This window comes from Diplotaxodon limnothrissa, linkage group LG7, assembly GCF_057381915.1.
Source record: "Diplotaxodon limnothrissa isolate DT_005_m linkage group LG7, D_limnothrissa_male_GT1.1, whole genome shotgun sequence".
Classification (NCBI taxonomy): Eukaryota; Metazoa; Chordata; class Actinopteri; order Cichliformes; family Cichlidae; genus Diplotaxodon; species Diplotaxodon limnothrissa.
The window spans coordinates 17,400,354-17,428,105 of record NC_140602.1 but is presented as its reverse complement, the minus strand read 5'-3'; the positions used below and the strand labels follow the sequence as shown (position 1 = coordinate 17,428,105).

General features: G+C 41.4%; 1 protein-coding gene and 1 pseudogene across 1 annotated transcript; one reads left to right on the top strand and one right to left on the bottom strand.

Moving 5' to 3' along the window:
* The first annotated feature begins 1,259 nt into the window (after positions 1–1,259).
* On the top strand, positions 1,260–27,148 carry dhtkd1 (dehydrogenase E1 and transketolase domain containing 1). The gene is made up of 17 exons (XM_085359360.1): positions 1,260–1,496; positions 1,760–1,912; positions 9,191–9,402; positions 9,488–9,682; positions 9,842–10,111; positions 12,307–12,478; positions 14,323–14,521; positions 18,311–18,623; positions 18,713–18,797; positions 18,903–19,042; positions 19,120–19,270; positions 19,373–19,479; positions 21,256–21,420; positions 22,016–22,098; positions 22,259–22,425; positions 26,220–26,305; positions 26,394–27,148. The coding sequence occupies exons 1-17, from the start codon at positions 1,325–1,327 to the stop codon at positions 26,493–26,495; spliced, it is 2,772 nt and encodes a 923-aa protein (XP_085215486.1). The 5' UTR covers positions 1,260–1,324; the 3' UTR covers positions 26,496–27,148.
* On the bottom strand, positions 5,087–6,105 carry LOC146628117 (uncharacterized; annotated as a pseudogene).
* Positions 27,149–27,752: the final 604 nt, after the last annotated feature.

Here is a 27,752-nt window from a genome sequence, read left to right as displayed (position 1 = left end):
ATAAAATGCACTGTTATTAAACTCCAGAGCTCTGGGATCTTTAAATCTGATCACAGTTTATGTGGAAGATCCTGAAGTTTGTGTCCTGGACTAATGAATGGTTGATCAGTCCTTATTAGCCATTATTAATTTAACATTAATTAACACAAAACATCAAAAGTTGCCTGTTACAAACTGCTCGGTGCAGGAAACCTGTGTGTGGGACTTGTGCATGTGTTTCATGCACTCACTGAAATGGGAGTTCGGGTGCTGTTTCATTGTTTGGAGATTCCTACATGATCCATGAAAGACCAGCAGGTGTGGGAGTCTGGGCATATGGTGGGAGCACAGGCATCTATTGTTACAGCGTCAAGGCTCACCTTGATCTCTGTCACCACTGGCCCTTAAAACACACAGACATGGCATACTGTCTCACCGTTTCAAAATCCCCCAATTCCCCAAAACCACCATTTTCATTCATTTGACCTCAGAACAGCCTCAGCATATTTAAAAAAATAAAATGTAGCAACAGTTTGATTTTACCAGTTAATATTTTTAGTTTTAGTGTTGGTGTTTTTAAATAATTTTATGGTTAAATATTTGTCATGGGATATTTAAGAAGGTTAGAACAGCGATTTAAAAATGCACTTTTTATTTTTTCTGAGTTAGAACATTATAGACCTTCCAGTCTGTAAATATATGAAACAACTTTTTTTCACGTGGTGTGGTGACAAATTCGACTGAAAAAACCCAGCAAGTCTTCTATATTTTGTTTTAAGTCGTTTTGTAAGTATTTTTCCCGCAAAAGAGAAAAAAAAAATCAAAAATAAAATGTATTTTAAAAAAAATAAAAGTTTTTGTTGATTTTTTTCCCCACACCTATTTTCTTTCTTTCTTTTTAGTTATTTCAAAGTGTTTTTCATGCCTTAAATGCATGCTTTTATAAATTTTAAGTTCAGTTTCAGTTAATTATAATAATCTTGCTCTCCAGTGGTAATTACGATGTTTTAAGAAGTCCCTGAACTCAGCACATCGTCGTCGCTTGGACACCTGTTGCGCTACTTCACTTGCTTCTGAGATTTTTAGCCATCTTAAAGACAACATAGCGCTGGCCCGAAATGTAAAAATGTAACCTCGTGCCCTACAGATTCAAACCTTGTGTTTAAGTAAAATTAAATACCATTTACTCGACTTAAATATCGACCAGATAAGCTTCAGCCAATCGCCTGCCGATGCGACATCTCCTCCCATTAACGTGTCCCTCCTCCGGGCAGTATGGCTGCCGTCCTGTAGCCTGTTCTCAGATGTGTGCCGCTATCTCATGCGAGACTAAAGACCTGGAAACATGTCGGCCTTGATTTTGCTGAAAAGCTCGCTGAGCAGACTGCCGCAGAGCGTCGCTCGGCAGGTTGTCGGCTGCAGTTATCACACCGAGAGAGGTGTTTACGGGTACCGACCCAAGAGCACCGAGCGGGACCAGAAGTGGCAGAGCGAGCGGGTGGCTGCACTAAATCAAGGTCAGTATGGAGTTAAATTGCAGTACGGTCCCCTTAAGTTACCGTCGTTTAACATAGAGGCTCCGCAAAGACAGTTGCATTAACGCTTGTTTGTGGGGTTATTTTATTCCGCGGTATTTTTATACGAATTTGAATGATATTCTGTTTAGGTGGCCTATCGTTGACTCTGGAAGCTGTTGTAGCTGTTAACTGCTGTGCAGTGAACGCGTCATTTATTTAATGTGAGCTCGCTGTCAAGCGTTGTTCTCTTCTCTTGTGTTCAGATCATGCTCTAGCTAGACTGGTGGAGGCATACAGAGCTCACGGACACAAGGCTGCTAAAATTAACCCTTTGCTACCCCAAAAGCCTGTTGTTGACAGTGTCCCGGAGATTAGCATGCTGACTGGCACCATGAGTGGACAACTCAACACCTCAGGTAAAGGAATCCTGCAGAAAGCATGCACCTGAAGTTAGCATACTCACACTTGTTTACCTTTTTTAAACTATGAGGGGGAAAAAATAACACCCACAATGTCATTTCACTCTGAGTTTTTAAGTGTTAATCACGTCCAACTCTCTACTTTTTGCTGTTTAAAAAGTGTTAAACTTATATGGCGTTTGCCTTTCATTATGAAATCCTGCCCATCCCAGTATTTGCTGCACTCCAGTTTTGATGTTTAACTGAGGACTCTGTGTTCAACACAACTTGTACTTACTTGTTAGTATGTGCCATTCTTGCGCAACACCTGGTTGATCATCAGTTGTCTCTGAAAGTGAGGAGTCCAAAAATGGCTGTAGGGGAGAAAACAAAACGACACACACCATTTTATCCATGACTTAATGCTAAAGCATGAACTCTTTAAGGTTCATGCACATAAAGTTGTTTTTATGTTTTGTTATGCAAAATTTGAGTGGTTGCATCTGTTACTGCACCATTATTACGCCTAATTATGAGGTTAAAAATTAAAAGTTCTCTACAGGCTTATGTAAAGAAGCAAAATTTGATCCATTGAACACAAAACGTTTTTTGTTTTGTTTTTTTAACTTTGACATGGTGTGCTGTCCAGTCACAACGAGCCATCAGAAGACGTCTACAAGGCGCTCATAAAAGGACGTGGTCAGCACTAATACTTGGGCAAGGCAGGATGGCTCTTTATTCCAGGCTGTTTACACCTGAGCTGGTCATCTTGCTGTGATGTCACTGGCCTGTTAAATATTTTCATTAACAAGCAGCTGTACCCAGGGTTTTAATAGTTTTGCAATTTTCATTAGTTTTTATTTTTTATTTAGTTTTGACTTCAGATTTTCAATTTTATATCAGTTTTAATTAGTTTTTACCAATTGTTTGCTAGTTTAGTTTTTTATTTTTTTGAAAATCCTTAGTTTCAGTTTAGTTTTGATTAGTTTCAGTTATAGTTTTAGTTGTGTTTGCAATAATTAAGTGTAACAAAATCCCAGTTTCATCATATCAGTCATTCTCTTCTGCTTATCCTTGGGTATGTTGCTATTCCAGCTACCATACCCTGCACAGGTCGCCTGTCTGTCGCAGGGCTAACGCAGGGCTAACCCACATTCCCACCTATGGGTTCTTTAAATAAATAAATGAAGGCAGATGAACAACCATTGATACCAGGCAACTATAAAATGTATATCTTGGCCCCAATGAGACTATTAACTCTCGCAGCACTGGGTGTTCGTAATTTTGGTTCAAGTGAATTGATAAACTTTTTGAAGGCAATTTACTCAAACAGTTATGTAGATACCCCAGTCCTGTTGTCTCGGGATGCATCACGCTGCCTTGCCTGGGGTTAGCTTCTGTTTTCTGGGGATGAGGGTTGAGTGTGCTCCCTTACCTTCTCAAGGTAAGCTAGGTTAGCCTTCTTGTGTGAGCTTTTCAAGTGCACTTTAAGGTTTGTGGGATTTTTCCCCTTTAGAAATGTCCCTCATAATTTGTCTCTTTCCACTACAAGACACTTGCTTTATTCAAAACACAGTCATATTCAAAGTAATCCCAAATAGAGATTGACAGACCACGTGACTTTCGCGCATTGCATGCCGGTAACTCGTGGCAAAACAATCCAAGTACCTGCATCAAATGCAAGCATTTGCAGCACCGCAAAACGTTCATTCTTCGGTTCCAATAAATTCTTGCTTTTTCTTTGCCCCCCAAAAAGGTATGTACAAAATGAAGGAGAACAATGCCGGTCCGTACAAAGACAGACTTAATGAAAAGTCAAAGAAAAGATACGAGGAAAAAAATCAAACCAGTGAAAGGGTTAGACCCTTACGAGCACACAGAGGGACAAAATACGTTAGCGTGCTGCCCAACTTTCACCACGCTCATATTTATAATTATACGGTTCTTGGAGTGAGTGCATACACTCATGAAGTTTAGTAACTTCAGGTCACTGCAACAAGCCCAGGTACAGTTTACCGACGGATGGGTGCAGGACTTTGAAATGCACCGTGTAGAAAGTAAAGACCATCGTACATATCATAAGTTTACCAGTCTCACAAATCGTCTTCATAAATACACATTCGTTAACCGTTTATTAATAGGACCTTTGAGCTCAATGGTAATTAATTAGTAGTAGAAATAATTTCTGGTACGCATCACAGAAATGTAGCAGTGACAATAATATTGTATGCTGTAATCGTACTAGTGATACAAAACAACTGTTTTATCCTGTGAATAAAAGTATATGTTTTTGTCAATGTACCATAATAACAGAAGCGAAACGCAATATTGTGTCAGGACAATTCACTATTTATGCACAATAAACAAAGGAGCATAGCGCGACAATTTCTGTTCAGCGCCAGACTTGCTTGTAACCTATATCACCAATTATGTTAAGAAAAATGACGCATTAACTACAACAGCAGACTGACCTTTGTGGGAATGCTTGGAGCAGACTAACCTGTGAGCTGGATTGTTCTGGGACGTTATATTTGGTCTTTGAATGGCTGCAATCCAGTTGCCTCTTTGTTACTTCGGAAACATGGCTCGAACAATTTCTCTTCAACGACATAATCCGATAACAACCGATCTCTTTACCCGTCGGCTTCCCGTGGCTGTCATGCGACCGGCTATTGCAGTTAATACAGTTTTTCTCAAATGCTAAAACACATGTCACAAACGTTACCACCAGGTCCCCCAATGTCCAAACACAACACCCTTCTCTAAAGCTACATAAACACAACCACACCTTCCCACTGCAAAACTCAAACTCCCACACCAAGAGAGCAGCTCGAAGCTGTCAAAACTGTAAACACTATACACAGCATTACACACTACAGCAAAACAATTGAAAACACAATGCTCAATTTGTGAGAAGGTTCTTTGGTTCATAACTGCCAATGCATATTTTTATAAACTGTACAGTAACGGATCGTCATAGAACCCTGCAGAGGATTAGGCATTTAGATTTGTGAGTTTCACATGAAGACTATAAATCTATAAAAACATCCTGCATGTACGTACACTACTGTAACACAACTCAATGCAAAAACAGAATCTATCGCACACAACAGTACTCTCGGAAACATGATCAGGGTGTGAAGTCTTTTTTATTGTCTACACGGTCTTTTTACAGTATTACACACAGTCACTGTGCGGCATCATGTCGCCGAGCTGCATTGGGCCACATCACCTCATCCACATCACAGGCTATATTGTCCCTTGCTAGGCACCGCGGGAAAAACGCCCTGGAATGGCGAATCCATCCCTGGAAGGCCTCCACTGGGATGTCAGCACAGGCCAGCTCCATTGCCCGTACGAGGTTCTCTCTTGTGTATGGCTGTCTGTCATACACCTTCCATCTCCATGATGAGAAGAACTCCTCTATAGGGTTCAGGAAAGGGGAGTAGGGTGGCAGACAGACGTTTAAAAAGTGGTCACTGTTGGTGGTGAACCACTCTCTGATTTGGTGTGTTTTGTGGAAGCGGGCGTTGTCCCAAATGATCACATACATGTGATGTGCTAGCCTAGGATGGTGTTGTTGACGGTCCAGGAGGATGTCTTTTAGCTCCTCTAGGAAGGTGAGGAGACGTTGGGTGTTGTAAGACCCAAGGACAGCATGCCGGTGGACAAGCCCCTCCGTACCCATAGCTGCACAAAGAGTAATATTACCCCCCCGTTGGCCAGGAACCTCAGTGATGGCTCTTTGGCCAATGATGTTACGGCCTCTTCGCCTTCGTTTCTGGAGGTTGAAGCCAGCCTCATCCAGGAAGAGGTACTCATGGGGTCTGGCCATCGCGTCCAACTGCATTATCCTCTGTGAACATGGAAAAGCGTACAGGTGTTCAGAACGGTCAATCAGGTAGCACAGTATTGTCCAGAAGTAATGTAGGCCACTAAGCAACACAGTATGTCCACTAACTGTACTGTGGACATGGATGTATACGTACTTGCACATACTCGTAACGTTGTTCTATGTGTCGCGCAGAGTTGCGCTCAAAGGGAACCCTGTAGACCTGTTTCATCCTCATCTGTTGGCGCCTGAGAACTCGGTCTATTGTGGACACGCTGACAGCATCAATGTTCTCAAAGTTTACATTATCTGCAATGACTTTGTCTCTGATCTCTCGGAGTCTAATGCAGTTGTTCTCACGGACCATATCTGCAATGAGGGTTTCTTGTGCCGCTGTGAATATGGCAACCCTCCCACCTCTATGTGGCATTCTTTCAGCTCTAAAGAAAGAAACATGTGTTGTCAATTGACTGATTTATATGTAAAACTACATGTAAAGTAACAGACCACTTTCACAGGCCTGTAAAACTGTAGTGTGACAAAGAAAGCAATAGCGTACTACACCTGTTGTGTTGTCTAAATGCCTTGATAATGGTGGCCACGGTGAACCTACTCAGGTTTGGATGTACTCTTCGTCCCGCTTCAGCCATTGTCATGCCATGGACAATGACATGATCAATTACTGTTGCTCGCATATCATCTGTTATGATGGTGCGAGGTTGTCTTCTTCTCCCACCTGGACCTTCTCCTCTCTCTTGTTGGCCTCCTTCTCTTCCTCCTCTACTCCGAACTCCTCTTCTTCTTAGGCCTTCACCTCTTCCTCCTCTGATCTCAACCCCTCTTCCTCTTTGGCCTGCAGCTCTTCTCCTTCCGCACGCTCGAATGCCTTCATCCATTGTGATTGTTTGGCATCTTCACCAAACTATGCTTTTATAGGTGGGGTCACATCATTAGCAACAGGTGTCTTCAATTTTGAGTCGTTGTGTGTAGTGACTGACGCCAGGTGTGTTCCCTGTGTTCAAAGATTGGTGACTGTGGCAAGCATTTTGCATCACATGGGCTTTCATTTGAGAATATGAGCAGAGTTGTTTTGCAACATGTGTTTTAGCAAGGAAAAATGTGTTTCGATTTATGAGTACAGAGGGTTGTGTTTTGTGAATTGTGTCTTCATGTGACATGTGTTTATGGTACTGGAATATGGTGGCTACATTTAGTAAATGTGTTTAGACTACTGGTCATTTGGGTTACAGGATTGGCTTTTGTGTTTTAACATTTGAGAAAAACTGTAATACAACAGCTTCTTGCCATTTTTTGTGTTTCTTTTTATCGCTGTATAACTGATTTCAATTGAAAGCCTGCGTGCGCTAGTACCTCTTGCCACGAGTTCCCAGAATTCTTTGCGGTTTTACCCCTGAGCGACGTCACATTTTCAATCTCTATTGGACTCTGGCGCTTTCTCCCGACTTTTCCTGACATGATTCTGCGCGTGGATGGAGCAGCAACACAGACGACTCGACTAACGTACTGGCCACCTGCTGGCATAATGAGACAGCAAGCAAAAAATCTGGAAACTAAACTTCATTTTCACCCTTGACTATTGTATGACACGCACACATCAATGAAAACTAAACACATTTTTGCTATAAATTCAGTTAATTTTTAGTTTTGTGAACACTCATTACAGTTTTAGTTAGTTTTCCTTTTTTTGTTTTTATTTTTATTTCCGTTAACGAAAATGTTTTTTCACTTCTAGTTTTCGTTATTTCGTTAGTTTTCGTTAACGATAAAAACCTTGGCTGTACCTGTTAAAGCGGCGTGTGAGTGTATATAACCGTTAAAAAATCAAATCCCTAAAGGAAACCGTTACAGCAGACATAGTTCCACTTTTACTTACACATTCAGCTTCCTTAACTGTCTTGTGTTGCTTACTTGAAGGACCGTCCTCTTCATCCAGGATAACCATATTATTAGAGCCACATGCTGAAAGGTCTAGATCTGAACTGGTTACAACAACAAGCGCTGGACTGGACAGACCCCATCTGATCACAGGCTTACAGGGAGGGAACGTGACCATGTGACCCACTGCACTCAATCATCACCCATGTTCTTATGTGCTAGTGATGCGTGTCAATGGATCAGACTAGTCGCAGTAATTCACGGTAACAGCAGCTTGTCGTTACCTCGTTAAGTCTTAGGATTCGATTTGTAAACAGGTGCATTCTGTTTTATTTACATTTTATGCAACATTTGAGAATTTCGATTCTTGGTTTAAAAGTGTAAAGTCAGAGTAAAATGATTGCAGGTTAAAGTCCTGGAAAAAAACCCTGTAAAATTTTAAAGTATGCAAGTTTTATTATTAAAATGTAGTTTGTTCTCATTAGAGCAGGGCGATATGACCAAAAATATTTATCACAATATACATTTGAAAATTTGCGATAACGATATAACTGACGATATAATTGACACTAGACAAAATGCTTTACAACTCCACAACTTTATTAGTGCAAAAAACCCCATCAATGTATTTTCACTTAAACAAGCAGCTGTTTTTTATGTGCATTAAAGTTATATAAAAATGTAACAGTGCAAATTCCTTGCTGACAGTTTAACCAAATGGCATTTCCAGTGGAAATTGGCCGACATGTCCTCAGCATAACCATGTATAATATCCACAAAACTTAAAAAGAGGTTATTACCTATTGTGTGTGTATATTATGTTGAAGCACAGTATGTATCACTCCGCGAGGCCCACGATAGCCCTAATGCTCCTACAATCCATCAAGCGGTGCGGCTTCGTAGTTTAGCAAAGTCGTACTAAAACATTGGACAGATTTTCGAGCGCCGTGTACGACATAAAATCGTTTGGAGGTCAGTAAACACAACCAGAATTCATACATAAGGCACACGGGATTATAAGGGGCACTGTCGATTTTCAGAAAAATCAAAGGATTGATTTTAAGTGTTTCCAAACAACACGGTAATAACGACGGCCTGCTAGCATGCTGTACCAAAAATAGTGCTTTGTTGTGTATCTGACGGACGAAAGCTAAACCAGTGCCACACCACTGAAGTTGCAGCATTTTTACAAACCAATTCTGGTTCATCTGTGTCATTCAAGAATCCACTTTCGCTCTCCTCATTCTGCGTCGCCATCATGTGCGTATGTAACTATAGGCACTGCGCATGCGCGTTTTACCGATATTCTATCGCGATATTTCATTTTCCTATCGTTGCCCAAAATTACACCAGTGAACGGTATGATATAGCCCAGCCCTAGTTCTCATTGCTTTCTAGCATGTTATCTAGCTTCATATCATTTGTGAAATATACAGTGTTTATTCATCTGTGAATACAGAACACTAAAAAAATACATATTAGGGCTGTTTTTGTTCTGTGACCCTCCCCCACCCTTACAATTCACAGGTAGGTGTTGCTTGCTTTACTCGTTACATGTGATTCTGCAGGTTTGCGGCACTTTGGGAAAGCGCAGGCTTCTGTGGAAGAGGTTCAGGCCTACCTGGAAGAAGCCTACTGTGGCCACCTGTCAGTGGAGCCCGGCCAGCTGAGCAGTCTGGATGAGAGGGAGTGGTTCGCTGACCGCTTCGAGGAGCTTAAGAGAGAGAATTTCTCTCCAGAGGAGAGAAGGCAGCTGGCCAAGATCATGCTAGAGTCGCAGGCAGGTTTCAGAAGAGTAAAAAAAAGAATTGTAGCACGTGATCTCAATGACATCCACTTCATAATATTCCTCTTTCGACCTGCAGGAATTCGACCACTTTCTGGCCACCAAGTTTGCTACTGTGAAGCGTTATGGAGGAGAGGGAGCAGAGAGCATGATGGGGTTTTTCTTTGAGCTCTTCCACCGGTCTGCCCACAGTGGAGTCACTGACATTGTGATCGGCATGCCTCACCGAGGCCGACTCAACCTCCTGACAGGCCTGCTCAAGTTCCCACCTGAGGTTTGGATATTTAATCTGACCCGTATACTGCATTTTAGTCACGGTATTCAAGATTATCTTTTATTTTCTTTAACATCACTGAACAGCTTTTGTTCGCCACGACAAACAAAAGCGAGACAGTCTCGGATAACGCTGTGCTTCCCTCATTTTTCTCTCCAGCTTATGTTCCGTAAGATGCGCGGCCTCAGCGAGTTCCCCGACACCTCGCCGGCCATCGGTGACGTCCTCTCCCACCTCACCTCTTCGGTGGAGTTAGATTTCAGAGCCAAACACCCCCTTCATGTCACCATGCTGCCCAACCCATCTCACCTTGAGGCCATCAACCCCGTGGCTCAGGGCAAAACCAGAGCCAGGCAGCAGCTCCGGAAAGAAGGGGACTACTCGCCCGAAGACGACGCCCAACCTGGGGACCAAGTCATCTGTCTGCAGGTATCACAGCTGCACGCACGCATGAGGACATATTTTAGAACTTGCTAGAAAAAGTGATGAGTCTGTTAGTGTGGAATTTCATAAACGAACACAAATAGCTCTATTGGAACAAATAAAAAAGTGTTTTACTTCTGTGTGCTGAAAAAGATTCCCTCTCCCTTCCAAAATGCTTAAGAAATCACTGTATGCTTTAATGAATTAATGAAGAACAATTATTACTTTTAATTTGACAATTTTACATTTATTCGCTCTACCTCATGTTAATATTGTGACTTACAGACATCACAACTTTAACTTGTGCTTATTATATAATGTTATACTAACTAACCAACCAGGAAGCTCATTCTCTTCCTCTTCAAAACATTTTCTTTGAAGGTAAAGTGCTTTTTGGGGTCACCTTGAAAGAAAGACAGATGTGAAATGTAAAAGGGAGGTCAGAGGTCAAATGGGACATGATATTTGGTTGCTATAACTATAATGCAATATTTAGAATCCCCATATCCCCTTTCCATAAATGCCTATATGTTGTTAACTAGAGCTGGGCGATAGAACGATAACAATATGTATCGCGATATAACTTTTACTCGATAGAGAAATTAAGCTATCGCGATAGACCTCGCCGCTCTTGTCCTCTTAAAATAAAAAAAAAAAAAAAAAAAAAAAAAGAACAGCCAATCCAAACTAAGTAGCGCAGAGCCGAACCAATCACAGCCGCAGCGTCACGTCGCGTGACTTGTTACGTACAGCACAAGTGCCAAGCCGCACGTGTGTTTGTTTGGGAAGCAGCCAGCGCGTAATGGAGGAAATGAGTGTGCCGACTAGAAAAATCAACCGAGCGTGACCGAAGAGAAAACAGATGATGGTTCCAATGCCGGAGAGATTGTCGAACGGAAGAGCCATAGAAGTTCCGTAGTTTGAAGGTATTTCGGCTATTTCAAGTCTGACAAAAAACAGAGTAGCGTGCACTGTAAATTGTGCCGAAAGCAAGTCTGGAAATACAATAAACTGGTGCATGCGTCACACTGTGCGCCACGTTATTGTTTCGGTGAAATGAATTTCTACAATACTGTTAATTCTACTCTCTGCAGTGTTTAAATGCTTACATATACACACAGTTACTGTCCGTCCACACATACGACTCGGTTCTGCTTCTATGCCCCAGCTTTGTTTACTTTTTCCCACCGAGGCTTCTAGACTTCTGATTGGCCAGCATTTCGGCACGGTTAGGAATCTAGCGCCACCTGCTGCTTTGGCATGTTCCTAGCAGCGTTTTCCTTCATTTCTGCCTTTATGTGTGGACGGGATTATTTTTAAAACGAAAACGGAAAATCTCCGTTTTCAAAAATACCCGTGTACGTGTGGACGTAGCCTCAGTCTCTGACTGGAAGCGCTGATTCGTCATTCGGCTTTTGTCAGACTAAAGTAACTGTTAAAACTGTTTGAAAAGCTAAGCTATACAACAAGGAGAGATTGAGAATTTCCTTTTAGTTCTCAGTTTATTTGATATTGACAAAAGTTAGTCAGTTTTGTCTGTTCTTCTGTAAACAAACTAAGATTTATTTTTAGAATTAATATTTTGTTTCTAAGTGGAATTGACAATTTAGTCTGTTTTGTTTGTTCTATTTTGAAACTTAAACGCTTTAGCGGCTGCCTTTTGTGTAGTTTGCAATATTTGCCTTTATTTATCTGAAAAAGTCTCATGTTCCTTAAGTACATCTACCCTGTTGAACTTATTATGGGAAATAAATATTTAAATAAAAACAAGCTGCTGATTATTTCACATTTTACTTGTGAGCAACGGCACATTTAAATCTTACAAATATAGTTATTTGGCTTATATCGTGATAGATATCGTTATCGCCTGAAATGAAAAAAACATATCGTGATATGAAAAAATCTCATATCGCCCAGCTCTATTGTCAACACAAACACTGGTGGTAAGAATAATAGTTTTAAATAGCTCTGTATAGCATTGCTATCAATTTGACCTTCAGATCATTATGTTGACCTTGAAGGAGAGGTCAGAGGTCAAATATGACATATTTTAAAACTTTATAATTGTACTTTCTGCATGTTGACTACACACACCACACCAAAGAATCATAGCTAATCAGGTCAGTATAAAAAAAGCAGGATTTGTTAGATGATGTTCGTTTGTACGATGAGATAACTTCTTCTTTCTTCCTTCTTCACAGATTCACGGCGACGGCTCGTTCACTGGTCAAGGCATCGTTCCTGAAACTCTGACCCTTTCAAATCTTCCTCACTACAGAGTGGGTGGGAGCATCCACCTCATCGTGAATAACCAAGTGGGCTACACCACCCCGTCGGAAAGAGGACGATCGTCTTTGTACTGCAGTGATGTTGGTCAGTGAAAGCTTCTCATCAGTATTCCCGTGTACAGAGAGAATACGTTATTAGCAAGTCATTTATTTGAAAGCACTTTGTGTGTATAAAAAAAGACTTTGAGAATAGGCGGACATGAGATAAAAAGCGTGTGAGGAGAGTTGCAGATTAACTAAATATAAACTTTTAAAATGTCACAGCTTCAAAGTTTTTGGAGCTCATTCTAAAGTATTTAAACCCAGTGTTTCCAAGACCAGTGTCAATTAGAGGTACAGCGTAGGGCTGGGCGATATATCGAGTTTTTTAAAAATATCGATATATTTTCATACGAGATATAAGATGTGACAATATCGTTTATATCGATATAGTCTATGTTACGTTATAATTATACTTGTGGAGCAGCAGGTTTGCCTCTCTTTCGTCCACTTTTGTCTCTACGCAACGTTACTCGGCCTCGCCTCTCCTTCACTGAACACAACTCCCCCTCCCCCATAGCTTCACCTGCAGGCAATGACAAGATGAAAGCGGAAAATCTCCGTTAGCGAGTTACCGCGGATCGCCCCGTGCGTGGGGCTGGACGGCGTCAACGTGTTAGCGAGCTAACCGCGCTAACGACATGCAGCCAGGAGGGGCTGCACGGCCTAAAATCCTTTCATTTTCTCAAAAATCGACAGTGCGCCTTATGTATGAATTCTGGTTGTGCTTACTGACCGCGAACCGATTTTATGTGGTACACAGCGCTCGGCAATCTGTCAAAAAATGTTTTAATATGACTTTGCTAAGCTACGGAGCTGCACCGCTTGATGGATTGTCGGAGGATTACGGCTACCGAAGAGGAGCCTCGTGGAGTGATACGTACTGTGTGTGTATAAGGACCACAAATGGCACCTGTTCAGAGACGTGGTGCAGCTGTGAAATCTGTCTCTTTGTTATTATGCTCAGCGTCTATTAGTTTACATTTTGACTGCACAATTGTGAGCTTTTTGTTATGCACAAAAACAACATTGTTTTCTTTTATTTATGGACCATGATTATTTAATAAATGCTGATAATTTATTTTTGAGTAATTTCTTCATGTACATCTACGCTGTATGTAAATAAAAGTGCCCGTGTGACATCTGGGACACAGTGTGACTAAGAACTCTCTTTTTGTTCTTAACTTATGGCTTTAAAAAAAAAATCGAGATATATATCTTATATCGCCATCCAGCTAAAAAATATCGAGATATGAATTTTGGGTCATATCGCCCAGCCCTAGTACAGCGAATGTCAAAATGTCCTGTGACCTGACATTGTGTCTACTGTGTTTCAACTTAATCAAATAGCAGGCTTTAGTCAGGCAATCTTTCCAGTAAAGCCTTTTTTCTCCTGACGTTTTCATATAAGATGAATGGTGAGAAGGAAAAAGAATCAGTGGGGTGCTGCTTTAGCTCAGTGGGCGAGTGGGTGACCACATGGCCACAGAATTCAGCAGCCCGTATTTGAGAGTGACCTGTGGCCTTTTGCTGCCCTCTGCTCTCTTTGCAACTACCTGCCTGTCTTCACTGCTCCGCTATCCAATAAAGGCAAAAATGCCCAAAAAGTAATGTTTAAAAAAACACTTCACATTACACGATGCTTCATTTGTTTCTATGCAAAAATCCAAAGTAATGGGGCTAAAAATGAGTGTAGCATGCAGCCTGAGGCCTAAGTCAAACAGTTTCATGAGGGTTTCGAATATGGATTATTTTCATGTATGCGTCTAATATGATACACACGGTGAAATAGGATATCTGAGAGGTCTTTTAAATTAGCCAGGGTTAGTGCAGTTTTACTTTGTAAAGTGGTACCTTCATCATGTGTGTAATGGGCGATTTCTTCTACAGGTAAGATGGTGAACTCTGCCGTGATCCATGTAAACGGAGATGATGCCGAGGAGGTGCTGCGAGCCGCTCGCCTGGCTGTCGACTACCAGCGGCACTTCAGGAAAGATGTCATCCTGGACCTGATCTGTTACCGTCAGTGGGGCCACAATGAGCTGGACGAGCCTTTTTTCACCAATCCGGCAATGTACAAGATTATCCGGTTAGTTAAAGCTATCGCTTTTACTTTGATTTGATTTGATAGTTTGATTTGAATTATTCTTGTAGGTGCACTGATGCATTTACATGATGGGTCTACTCGTGTAGCAATGGCTGATGTTTAATGGTGTATTTGGGTAATTGTGGAATTTTTATTTCTGTGTGAAAGGCAAGCATAACTTGAATTGTAGTGTTTCAACTATTAAACCACTACAGTGCTTTGAACAGTGTTGGGACTAACGCGTTATTAAATAACGCGTTACAGTAACTACGTTATTATTGTGGTAACGAGCACGGTAACTAGTTATTATGCCAAAATCAGGAACGCGTTAGTCGTTACTGGGATTTAGATAGGGTCGTTACTCGTTACTTCGTGTGGTGGCTGTCGCGGAGCTTCCACAGATTCAGTAACATTAGCAAGTGGTGGAGGCCAGCAGGTGGATGAAGGAAAAGGGACGCAGAAGGAAAAGAGACCCGAGGCGGCCGCAGGTCCAAGTGTGAACTGAACTTCAGGTAAGAAGTTATGACCTGCAGTCTCTCTGGGTCAGATATAAACCAAGTTTAGTTGGAGTTTATTTTCGCTATTCTGACTTTTTCCGTACTGCGTGCTAGCTAGCATGACGGAGTTTCTATACAGCTGGGTGGTGCTATGAAGTTAATGATGTTGAACTTTATTTTGTTCATAAGTTATTAGAGTTGCCAACCGTCCCGTCTGGTATTCAGAGAAAATGTTACGCGTTTCTTATTGAGGTGAAAAGGAACAGTTTGTCCCATAATTCAGCTACAATGAAAAAGGCACAAAGCTGGAGTTATTCTGTGTCTTCGCTGCACAGCTGCCTCTTCTTCTTTCATTCTCTCCCCCTCCCTCTCCCGTTTCTACTTCAGTCATGAAAACTGATCAATGATCAGCTGATCAGCTCTCTTGTTTGTTTATCGCTCACTTTGCGCAGAAAGAGGAAACCAGCGGATGTCGCGCTAAACAACAGCAGCACGTTTAAGCTTGATCAGCTGTTGTTCGAATTTATTTAATATTAATTTCTAGTATCAGCTGATGTTTGCTGGAGCCACAGCTACAAAAAAGCTGCTGGTCATGATATGGTTTGGTTATCTGGTGAGAGGGAAACATGAAGATGAAACCAGGAGATGTCCTTACTGAATCATCAGAGCTGAACAGGTGATGGAGAAACAGGTTTACCTTTTAGGTGACATGAATGAGTTGAAGGGAAGTTATGAGCTGTTTCTGAGAGACAAATAACCCCAGGATCCTTTTCTAAGTAGCTGACAGCTGATAACTGTGCAGGGGCGGGTCTAGCAAAGTGTGGCCAGGGGGGCATGTAGGGCACTAACAGGGAAAGGGGGGCACAAAGAAATACTTTTCTTTCTTATTCTCATTTAAAATGTCTCGCTTTTAAAAAATAATTATCTGAATCTTACAACAAACGATTGATAGATTGATACATATATACCATCAAAACAGTGAACATCACTGTCACAGCAGTGTTTGTTTTCATTCAAAGGCTTTATGATTTTTGCTATAATGGCGGCCAGTCTCTAATCAAAATGCCCGGGACGATTTTTTTGTCCCAGTCCAGCCCTGTATGTAGCTCATCTGCAGTCTGGTGTTACCTACATCTTCCTATTCAGAAGGCAGAATTTCCGAGTTCTGAGTACAATCAAAAGCACCACGACTGCAGTTTTTGTGTTGGATGTAAAAGGCGCACATGACGCTGTGACGTAGGCTAGAATCATGGCGGCGGTCAACAACGGTCCAGGCGTGGGATTTCTCTCGTGGAAATATGCACATTATCTTTTCCTTTCTATTGGTAGGTGGCACAGTGCACTTGTGGCAAGTAAGCAAGCTAGAAGACTGGCAAAGTTATGGAAGAAACACATTAACAAGAGAATTCTGAGTAAAACCAAAGTTACTTTCCCTAGTAACTAGTTACTTTGAAAGTAACGAGTAACTTGAAGTAACTGAGTTACTTTTGAGAGAAGTAACTAGTAATGTAACTAAGTTACTATTTTAAAGCAACTTACCCAACACTGGCTTTGAAACTATAAAAACTCACAACAACAGTCATTTTAGTATGTTGCTTTGGATGTTAAAGACCCTGCAACATTAAAGAGAGAACTGCAACAATTAGCCGAGCCTCTAAAAGCAAGCAATTGGCGACCGTGGCGAGAAAGAACTCTCTTAATAGGAAGCGACCTCCAGCATGACCAGGGAGTGGGAAGCAATACACTGTGACTGGTTAGGAGGATGAGGGGGAAGAGAAGATGGATGAAGAACAACAAAGAGGAGAAATCATTAACTGCCAGAGAGAGATTAAAGTGAATGCAAGAGTGTTGTTTAATCACATGGGGAGTGAAAAAAAGGTGCTAGGTTTGTTTTGTTTTTTTAAAGATGCAGTTCTTGGGTCAGTTCTTTTATGCATTTTGTTTTAATTTTGCCTCTGTACACCACCTCAATACATTTTAAATCGGTCGATATGTGATTTAATTCAAGGGGTTTAACAGTTTAGGAATTGCATTATAATAGACAAGTCCCAATTTTGAGAAGCTCACAGTTAATTGGACAAATAAACATCATATTGAACTACTGGGATTAAAATCCTTGGGCATGAGGTGATGTGTTTCCGTCACTGAGATGCTCAGCCAGGCCTTCACTGCAGCTGCCTTCAGTTGCTGTTGTTTGTGGGTCTCTGCCTTCAGTTTTGTCTTCAGTAACTGGAAAACATGCGGTTTGTGCTGAGATCAGGTGACCGACTTGGCTTTTTAAGCATATCCCATTTCTTTGTCTTGAGAAGCTCTTGCTTTCTTTTGCAGTATTCTTTGTGTTATTATCTATTTGCACTGTGGAGTTCTGTCTCATCAGTTTTGCAGCATGTGGTTAAAGCAGACAGTACAGCTGTGTACAATACATAATTCATCCTGCTACTTAATACACAGAAACGGTCCTGTTCGCTGGCGATCATACATCCCCATACCATTACATCATCTCTGTATCTGTCCCTCCTCCTTCATAATTTCCTCTTCCCATCACTTAAAGGTCCAAAAAAAGTTTTTTTTTTCCCATCAGTGCGATCTTCTTTTAGATGTTTTCTGGCAAAGTCTAATCAGGCCTTGTTGTGTTTGTAACGAGTGTTTTTTCACCTTGTTGTAAACCCTCTGTAATTACATTCATCAAGGCTAGACCTTGACAATTATACGCCTACCTCCGTGTGAGTGTTCTTGACTCGGCTCTGTGCTGCAGAGGGCTGCTTCTTAACCAAGGAAAGAATTATGTCTCCATCCACTTTAGTTGTCTTCAGAGCTTTTAGTGTTTCTGAGCTGGCCAGCATAGCCATTCTTGTTAAGAACAAACCAGGATTTTGATTTGATCACTCCAAAGGTTTTTGCGATCTCTCTCATTGGTTTATTTGAATTTTTCAGCCCGTAATGATAATAATAATTCACTTACATCAGCATCTCCTTGAACCTCCTTTAACATCATAATAAGTCAAGTGAAAAATTTACAAATGCAATTTGTATACTTTGAATCACTTTCAGATTTTTATTTATTTACTTTGTTATGAACTAATAAACAGGCCTAACCTGGACAAATAAACATCTTAGTCAACTGCCCAGTTCGTTTTGAGCATCTGAAGGTGGCTGTAATACCCAAACAGTTAATGCAATGCTTTTGTCGAACCCCTTGAATTAAAGCTCGAGTCTGCACCCGGTCCCATCTCGGGCGTCTGATTTAAAAGAATACAGGGTAATAATCAGATCATCTCCTGTTTGCTCCTTCCAGGTCTCGAAAGAGCATCCCAGACGCCTACTCAGACCAGCTGATTTCAGAGGGTCTGATGACAGAAGTTGAGCGTGACGAGATCAAAACCAAATACTACAGCATGCTCAACGACAAGCTGTCCAACATGACCCTGTACAGCCCTCCACCCACCAACCTGCAGGGCCGCTGGGGGGATCTTGTTGAACCCCAGGCTAGAGTCACCACCTGGGACACTGGTGTCCCCATTCCTCTGCTGCAGTTTGTGGGAGTGAAATCTGTGGATATCCCTGAGCAAATCCAGCTGCACAGCCACCTCGGAAAAACCCACGTACAGGTACCGGGATCTTTTGCTTCTAATCCTTCTGCCGCGTTGCCTTGTCCAAACATCACAGCAGTTAAATTATTTTGCTTTTGTAAACTCAGGCCCGGCTGCAGAAACTGGAAGAGGGAACCAAACTAGACTGGTCGACAGCAGAGGCCCTCGCTTTCGGCTCTCTCCTCTGCCAAGGTTTGTCACGTTTTGTCTGGTGTTTTTAGCAGTGAGTAAAAATGACTCATTTCCAGTTTGGGAATTCCTGGGGTTTCCTTTAAACTCGAGCTATTGTCACTGCAGGTTTTAATATCCGTATCAGTGGACAGGACGTTGGAAGAGGTACATTCAGTCAGCGGCATGCCATGGTTGTGTGCCAGGACACTAACGACATGTACATCCCTCTGAATCACATCAGCCCCGAGCAGACAGGTTTCCTGGAGGTAATGCCCTCGCAAAGCAGATAAAACCATCAGTGTCAACATGAAAAACACAACAAATTGTGGTGTCTTGTGTTTAGGTGTGTAACAGCCCGCTGTCTGAAGAGGCCGTGCTCGGATTTGAATACGGCATGAGCATCGCGCAGCCGAAGCTTCTGCCCATCTGGGAGGCTCAGTTTGGAGATTTCTTTAACGGAGCGCAGATTGTCTTTGACACCTTCATCTCGGGAGGTGAGCTTCTCACCCCTCTGCCGCATTTTCTAATAAACTTGGTCAAAAAAAAAGAAAAAAAGAAAGATTATTTCATCAGAGGTGAAACTGTCGTGTTTCCAGGTGAAGCCAAGTGGCTGCTGCAGTGTGGGATGGTGATCCTGCTGCCTCATGGATACGATGGCGCTGGACCTGAACACTCCTCCTGCCGTATGGAGCGCTTCCTCCAGGTCAGTGAGTCAGGACTGTGTCGGTATTTCTAATCTGCAATCGTGTCATATCAGTGTCAATCACTTAATTTCACTATTGTTTATTTAACCTGCTACTTAATATTACAGAAAGACATGACAGTCTTAAAGCTACTTAAGCTCAGATTTGATGGACTAGCCATATGAGGGCCCAGGTGAAGCCTTTTATTCAGGCTGAATGTCTGTGCTCTTCATTACATTATTCCAACCACTCTTTCATTTGTCTACACACAGAACACGTTTTTCCTGACAATTCCTATCAGGAATAACACCGATGTGCAACCAATTCCTTATGCACTGCACCAACAAAATTAAAGAAACACTTGATCCTAACAGTAAAAACAAAGTCAGCATAAACTATCGTGAATCCATTTTGCCTGTAGCCATCACTCCGGAGGGATGAAGAGAGGACAGTGTTATCACTTCAGTTTGCACCAAAGCAGCTGAAATGGATTCAGAATGGTTTATGATTCATAACAGCACAGTGATATCCCTGAAGCTTAACAGACTTTGTGTTATACTGTGATAAACAAGTGCTCTGTCAGTGTATCATACTAGTGCAGAGCCTGTTCACAGAGATTATGAAACCATTTTGTTAAAGCTACAGTTTAAACATCCCTTAAATGTGTCGTATACGGGCAAGCAAGATGATTTGAAACGAGGGCAATAATAATATCGTGTGTGTGTGTGTGTGTGTGTGTGTGTGTGTGTGTGTGTGTGTGTGTGTGTGTGTGTGTGTGTGTGTGTGTGTGTGTGTAATGAGCAGATTGTGGGTTACAGTTTTTTTGTGACTACCAAAATGGTAGAAGTGCTTCAGTGTAGTGTGTAGTTGTTCAGGTATCTTTGTGTAATAACTATTTGTTTTCAGCACTGTACTTACCCCACCAAGTTTGAAATGAATCAAACGAACAGCTGCAGAGAAAAGCAAAGTTAGTCGGATATAGGGCAAAGATTTCACCACATAGTATTCTCTAACCATTACACAACTTTTGCAGTAATAAAAAAATCTTAAACTCTGCTAAAGTCAAAGACATGGGAGAAAGACATCCCACTTCTCTCTTTTGGTTCTGAAACAGTCACGACATGACTATCATTTCAGATCCTGCAGATTCATCAGTTGCTTGACAACACATTAAAAAAACACCTGAATAGTTTCCATGGAGGTTTAATCTTTTACCTCTGCCAGGAAACAGATTATCTTTTCACTCATGCCTTTGTAGAGTTGAACTGTAATAACAAATGCAGTGTCACGCAGAGAGCTTTATACGTGAATAATACCATAATTTAAATAGACACAATGGTAACCACGTAATGAGAATTAAAGGTTCTATAAGTGAGATTTTAAACATTAATATAGCCCGTAGGATCTAAATGAAAAGCTTGTTGTGTGAAGTTACAGATGGTTTCTTCGGTGCAGAGGAAGGCTGTGTAGTCAGGAGCACATTATGTACAGATTTGATCAATGGCAAATCATCACCGATAATGTTTCTTAATGGGCTGCAAGCAATCAGCAGACAAATTGCATCGGATTGAGGCTGCTTCTAAAATCATTTCCTCGATAATAGGCGCAATTTATTGAATTGAAATTTTGCATACTTAACACTTACTTTGTGTCATCTTTGGTAGGTGAGGTATAAAAAAAAATCATTCATATTCATGTTACAGCTTTACAAGAGTGGAAGCTACTCAAGCTAATGTTTAGTTACACATTACCTGAAATATAAATGAATGCTAACTTTTCCTCTTTTTGTCTCGCAGATGTGCGACAGTAAGGAGGAGGGTGTGGACGGCGATACTGTGAACATGTCAGTGGTCAACCCCACCACCTCCGCTCAGTACTTCCATCTGCTTCGGAGGCAGATGGTTCGAAACTTCCGCAAACCTCTCGTTGTTGTGGGACCCAAGACTCTGCTGAGATTTTCCGTGAGTACTTTAGGCCGCGCTCAGCCGGGCTTAAATGCCTCGAAAACAGCGGTCGCTAGGGAAAAATGCGAAAATTTCTGTGACTGTTTTTGCGGGTGGTATTTGAAGGTTGCTGGCCGTTGCAGTGAAATCGACTATTAAAGCTCCAATCACACCAAGATGCAAAATGAAGTTGGTCACAAACAGGTATATGGTGCTGCACCAAAAAACACCCAAAACCAAAACTCTGCGTGCACTTTTCAAAGTAAAAGCTGGACCTTTTGAATGGTGTTGGCTGCAGCAGAGTTTCACTACTGCTCGGCGAGTACTTGCTAAGTCTTCGCAGTCTTCCATGAAACTACCAGTCTGCTAGCAACCAAAGCAATCGCAAGGAGGGTTTTTGTGCAGCACCCTCTTTGCAATCAATTTTACCTAGTAACAGCCAGCAGCCTCCAGTAACCACTTGCCAACCAGTTCAGGAATATAATTTTTTTTTTCCCTAGCGACCAGTGGTTGCCAGGAAGTCACCAATCGGTCTCTAGGACAGATTTGACACATCCAGCTCCTCAGAGATGCTTCCATCTCGATGCTTGAAGGACATATTCTGTTTTCCCAGGGGGCCGTGTCCAGTCTGACTGAGATGGCACCAGGAACGTCTTTTAGGCCAGTGCTGGGTGATACTTCTGTGTCAGCAGAAAGGTAGAGAAGACGTTATATTAAATCTGCAGTGTGGGTGTGTGATTGTTTCTGTGTGTTTAAATGAAACTGCAGGAGCTCAGATTTTTGAAAGAACCATAAAAACACATATGTAAGTAGCCCAAACCCTGAGCCCAATCCAGTGTTTTTTCTTTCCACACAGTGTCCAGAAGGTGGTGCTGTGCTCTGGGAAGCACTACTATGCTCTGCTGAAACAGAGGGAGACATCAGCAGCCAACCAGAACACAGCGCTCATCCGCGTGGAGGAGCTGTGTCCGTTCCCTCTGGATGCCCTGCAGCAGGAGCTCAAAAAATACCCCAAAGCCAAAGGTAGCGTGACCGCTCACTAATCTCTGTTTTCCCACCTACATGCCTACACCGGCTACACACCGGCTTTATAGATGAAGGTGCACTAGTAGTTTGCTTTGAGTCGTAGTTGAAGTTTAATCAGATCAGTTTATGAGTTTTGTTTCGTTTTTCAGAGTAGATTTGTTTGTTTCATTTTAGTTTGTGTTGTTTAAAAATGTTTTGTTTTATTAGTTTTAGTGTTAGGGTGGTGCGGGTGGTGTTTGTCCTTTCAGAGCAGTACAATAATACATTTAAACATTACAAACACTTAAGTTCTCAAATCTAAATATCTTTTTTTCCACTTAATTACAACGGTACTTTATTAATGAGTCAGAATAAGAATCACAAGTTTTCTGTCGTGAAATCTTTTTCCAGTCTCTGCTTGAAATCCATTTCTCTGTAAATTATTTTAAATCAATCTTTTAGAAAATCCAAACGTGTTCTGTGAGTAGATATTGGTTGTAGTTGATTGGTTTCAGTCAGATTATTTGTAGAAAAAAAACTCAGAATAAGTTCAATTTACTACATTTGCATTCCAGAGGTTTCAGTATACACAAAAATGGTGTATGAACGGTTTTTTTCATCAGTGCCACCATGTGGCTGACCGATGTTCTGAGCTGCTGCTGCTGCAGCCTCGCATGTCCATCAGAGAAAGTCTCTCATCTGATTGAGCTTGGTGGAAATCTCATGGAACAGAGATGAGTAATCGTGCCAGGCCTGTGGTGGCTGCTTGAGTGGGACGGTGCCGGTTCCCACACCGCCAGAATAGTGCAGGCCTTTCTGGATCAGGAGAGTACTCAGACACTTCCTTGGCCTTTTCCTTTAGTCCTGACGTGTTTCTTGCTGAACATGCCTGGGTGGATGCGTTCATCAGAGGCAGCTACAACCAGTGACCATTGCATAGCCAGCTGTCAGCTGCACTCATTCAGGAATGGAGAGTAATTCCGATCCAGACAGGTGACGGCTTGCATCACATCCAGGAGAGGTCATACCTCATATGAAGTGTCTTCTGTATAAGTTATAAACGTTAGTGTTGGGGTTAACCTTTAAGGGTTGGTCTATAAAATCTATTTAACAAACTACTGGGGTTTTTTTTTTTTTTTTTGTTTGGTTTTTTTTAAAATTATTATTACATTTAACAGACCACCTGTCATAAAATCAAGAAAACGGATACAATTTAGCAATCTGTCAAAAACTTTAGAAGGATGACTTTTTGCCAGACAGAAGAGGGTTACAAAAGCGCGCTGCTGAAGTCTGAGTCAGAGTAATTTAAATGTGATCCAGCTGAAAGCAGAAACGACATTCGACCGTTTAGTTGAAATGCCAGATCATCAAGTATCTGACAAACTCTTACCTACTGCACAGCTGTTGTCTCACAGGTTTCTCTCACTTTATCCTTTACTGTCCCTGTGAGCGTCATTCAAGGCATGATGGACATGCTTTCCATACACGAGAAAATTTCCTTGCCAACATTGTCTTTTTTTGCTTATTCACACCATCCTTACTTGTTTAGTTTCACAAGAATGCATTTATGTAAACAGCAGTACAAATACTACGTGTGTGTTCAACTGGCAAAGTTTAGCTGAGGACTCAGAGTAGATCAAAATCTTGAATTGCTTTTCTGAGCAATGTTGTTATTACCCTGTGCTCACAGCCTTTGAACCTTCAAAGCGGTGAGTGATTTGCATACTTTTTTTAGGTTCCTCTTTTTACTTTTTAGGCACAGACAGCTTTTGTTTTAAAGCTAAATGCAGCTTGTGAGGATAAGAAGACTTCAAACACGGGGCTGAAAATATCTTCACATTTTGGGGTATAAATCATAGGTTCTGGTCTTACAAAGATCCTGATTATTATTTAACAGTAATACAGCAAAGGACAGTCAGAAATATTTGTTCTGTTTTTTTAAAAGAAAAATTGATGATTCAGATAATGGTCTTCAGATGGTAACTGAGGTATATGACGAGGAGCTTTTTGACCAAACTGCTCAAATTATGACACATGGCACGTTATGTCTGTGTGCCGTGCCCTTAAACTAACTATACCCTTCTTCTACAAGAATTGTGAGTATTAGATTAGATTAGATAGAACTTTATTAATCCCTCGGGTGGGTTCCTCTGGGAAATTCGATTTCCAAAAAAGCACAGCACCGACAGAAGTTACAGAGTTACAGAATATTATATATACACACACACACACACACACACACACACACATATATATAAATACAGAGACAATATAAATAAAATATATGAAGGGGATAAATAGAATAAATAGGAATAAAAAATAAAAATACAAGTGAATTGCACATTTCAAGTATTGAGGTCTATTGCACTGTTGACTATTTACAAAAAGTATTGCACAAGGTATTGTACAGTGAGGTGAAGAGGCACTACAGCTTAGTTGTTCCCCCCTCCTTTGTCCTCCTGTTTCCCCTCCCTCTCCCCTCCAGAGAGGAGTTAAACTATAAGTAGTAGCCAAGAGCTGATAGCTGACAATCAAATGCATCGTGCCCATAAAAGCAGGAGTTCTGTGAGTTTGCTGGTTCAGGTGTGTGTTAAAACAACGGCAAGGAAGAATGACATCAGCAGTGACCTTAAAGAAAGAATTGCTGCTGCCCATCAATCCAGGAAGGGTTAAAGACCATTTCCAAACAATTTGAAGCCTATCATTCTACATCTAATGTTTTTCACTATTATTATTTACAAGTGAGCGACATTCAAGACGGTAACCGGTCTTTCTAGGGGTGGACATCCCAACAAATTTACCCTGAGGTCAGACTGTGCAATGCTCAAAGAAACTGCAAAAAACCAAGAGCTACATGTCAGATTCTGCAGGCCTCAACATTTAACATTTAACATACTAAACTTCATGACAGTAGAAAAAAAGATTTAAGAAATATGGCTTATTTGGTGTGTGACCAGGAGAAAGTGTCTTCTCTCGAAAAACCAGAAACAAAAAAAACATGGCACGTTTGCAAAGCTGCGTCTGAGCAAACCACCAGACTTTAGCGACAGTGTCCTTTAGACAGATGAGACAGATAAGGAAATGTGTGACCTTAATGCACAGCATCGCAATTAGATATGAGCACACACATGTCATACCAAGTGTCGAGCACGGTGGTGAAGGAGTGATGATTTGGTTTTGTTTTGCAGCCACAGCAGCTGGGTAGTTTAAGGTCATCGAGTCAACCGTGAACTTCTCTGTATACCAAAGTATCCTAGAGTCAAATGTGAGGCCGTTTGTGTGACGGCTAAAGTTTGACTGAAATTGGGTCGAGCAACAAGACAACGATCCCAAGCAGAGCAACAGATCTACAACAAAAAAGACTGGAAAAGAAAAGAAATCAAATTATTACTACCACTCAGCCAAAGTTATATTTAAATAATTTCAAGACCCGATAAAGACCACGTGACATTTCATTCAATCCTGTTAGAAATGAAAGATGGCACATTTTCTTTAGCGAATGACTACATGTTTATTTATTTATTTTTTTACATGTATGTTTGTGGGTTTTTTTTTAATTAAAACGGAGAGACATAATTTAGATTGGCAGTTGTTCTGAATGGTCATTTTTGTGTGTGTGGATGAGAAACAAAGCTCAGGTTTCACTTCAGTTTGCTGTACTATCGTTCTCACCAAATACTCTATAGCAAACTGGTTTCACACTGAGCTGAAATTTCACTGAACTGCAAGAGAGGAACTTCAACCAAAGTGCTAACCTACATAAATCCTGTATCACTGTAGGTTATAATCACATTTTTAAAATCCTCTTGCAGAGTTCATTTGGAGCCAGGAGGAGCCTCAGAACATGGGGCCCTGGTCTTTTGTAGCTCCCAGGTTTGAGAAGCAGCTGGCCTGCAAGGTGAGCACAGTTTGAAACAATTCTGTCTACACTGTGAACCTCAGTGAATTATATTACTCGAATTGACTTCCTCCTCTGTCCTTGTCAGCTCCGGTTAGTGAGCCGGCCCGCTCTGCCCGCCCCTGCTGTCGGCATCGGGACCCTTCATCATCAGCAGCAAGAGGCCATCCTCACTGCTACTTTCTCCTAAGACTTAAACAAGGCTGCAAACCAAAACATATCAAGTTTGCAGGCATCGGTACAACACTACATGCTGCATCTGCTGCACTACAGATACGCGGGACCCTTACGTGGCGTGGATGGGCTGTTTTTAAACAAATTGTTCAGTAATGAAGATCAAATCAGAGAAATGTGTGAAAGAGGATAGTGTTAATGATTTTATTTGTTCTCTTGTAGTTCTTAAGTGTTTGTTTTTAATGAAAAGCCTACTTCTGTTCCCTCCTGTCATTCAGCATGCCTGTATTTAAGGATGGAGGCACGAAGCCTTACAGACGGCATTTACAAGGTGACTGTGATGGACGCCTGTCAGGGGGAAATCTACAGATTCCATGTTTCAGGAATCGGAACTGCTTATTTGTCTCGTGCACACAGGCTGCATGAGTTACTGTTTACATCATAAAGTAGTGGGAGTGTATTTGTGCATTAACCTTGAAACATGTAAGAATGTGAGTGCTAAACTAGCATTACACTTGAAGATTTGAAAGTCTGTCGTGATCACCAGGAGGAAGTTACCATTGAAACTGTTGAATGTTTATCAGACCAGTTTCATTTCTTATCTTACAAATATGAACTAAAGTTAATTGTTTTAACCATTTTACCAAACTGAAGCTTCAAATCAGAATATTGGCATTAAAGAGTATATTTTAAAATAAATCTGTTTTCATGTAAGTGTGTCTATTTCTTTTTGACCAATAACGTGCTTCGTTCTATAAGAGTAGTCGCTCCTGAAGTTTGTAGCACGAAGCAGGATTCGTGCTTATTCCACTAACTTCCAGTTTAACTCTGGATTTTATTTTTTTATTTTTAAAAGGGCAGCTTCACTTGTTACTGGGCTGTGCAGCAGACATAACCTGCTCCAGATTACAGCAGGTTAGATTAGTCTTAGATTAGAGATCAACAGGTATGAAATCACCACCTACTGACCAATCAGTTTTCTGGGAAATGGTGTCACCATATGGACTGAACTGAATCTTCTTTAGTGCTTTTCTACTCTACTCAAAGTGCTTTATACAACTTGCCTCATTCACCCATTCATACAAGCACTTTGTTCTATGCTTAGGTGCTTTCTGTCTAACATTCACACTCTGGTGGATGCACTGGTGAGCAGCTAGGGGTAAATATCTTGCCCAAGGATACTTTAGTGTGTCAATGACCTGCTCTACCTCCTGAGCTACAGCCACACATTTGTGGAAGATACCTCGGATCTCTGTGAGCAGGTAGAAGGAGG

Bases quoted from the DNA above. Each gene is read 5' to 3' on its own strand.
- dhtkd1 (XM_085359360.1), top strand. From the start codon at position 1,325: ATGTCGGCCTTGATTTTGCTGAAAAGCTCGCTGAGCAGACTGCCGCAG. The intron at 9,403-9,487 runs GCAGGTTTCAGA...TTCGACCTGCAG, and splicing joins AGATCATGCTAGAGTCGCAG to GAATTCGACCACTTTCTGGC. The intron at 19,271-19,372 runs GTGAGCTTCTCA...TCGTGTTTCCAG, and splicing joins TGACACCTTCATCTCGGGAG to GTGAAGCCAAGTGGCTGCTG.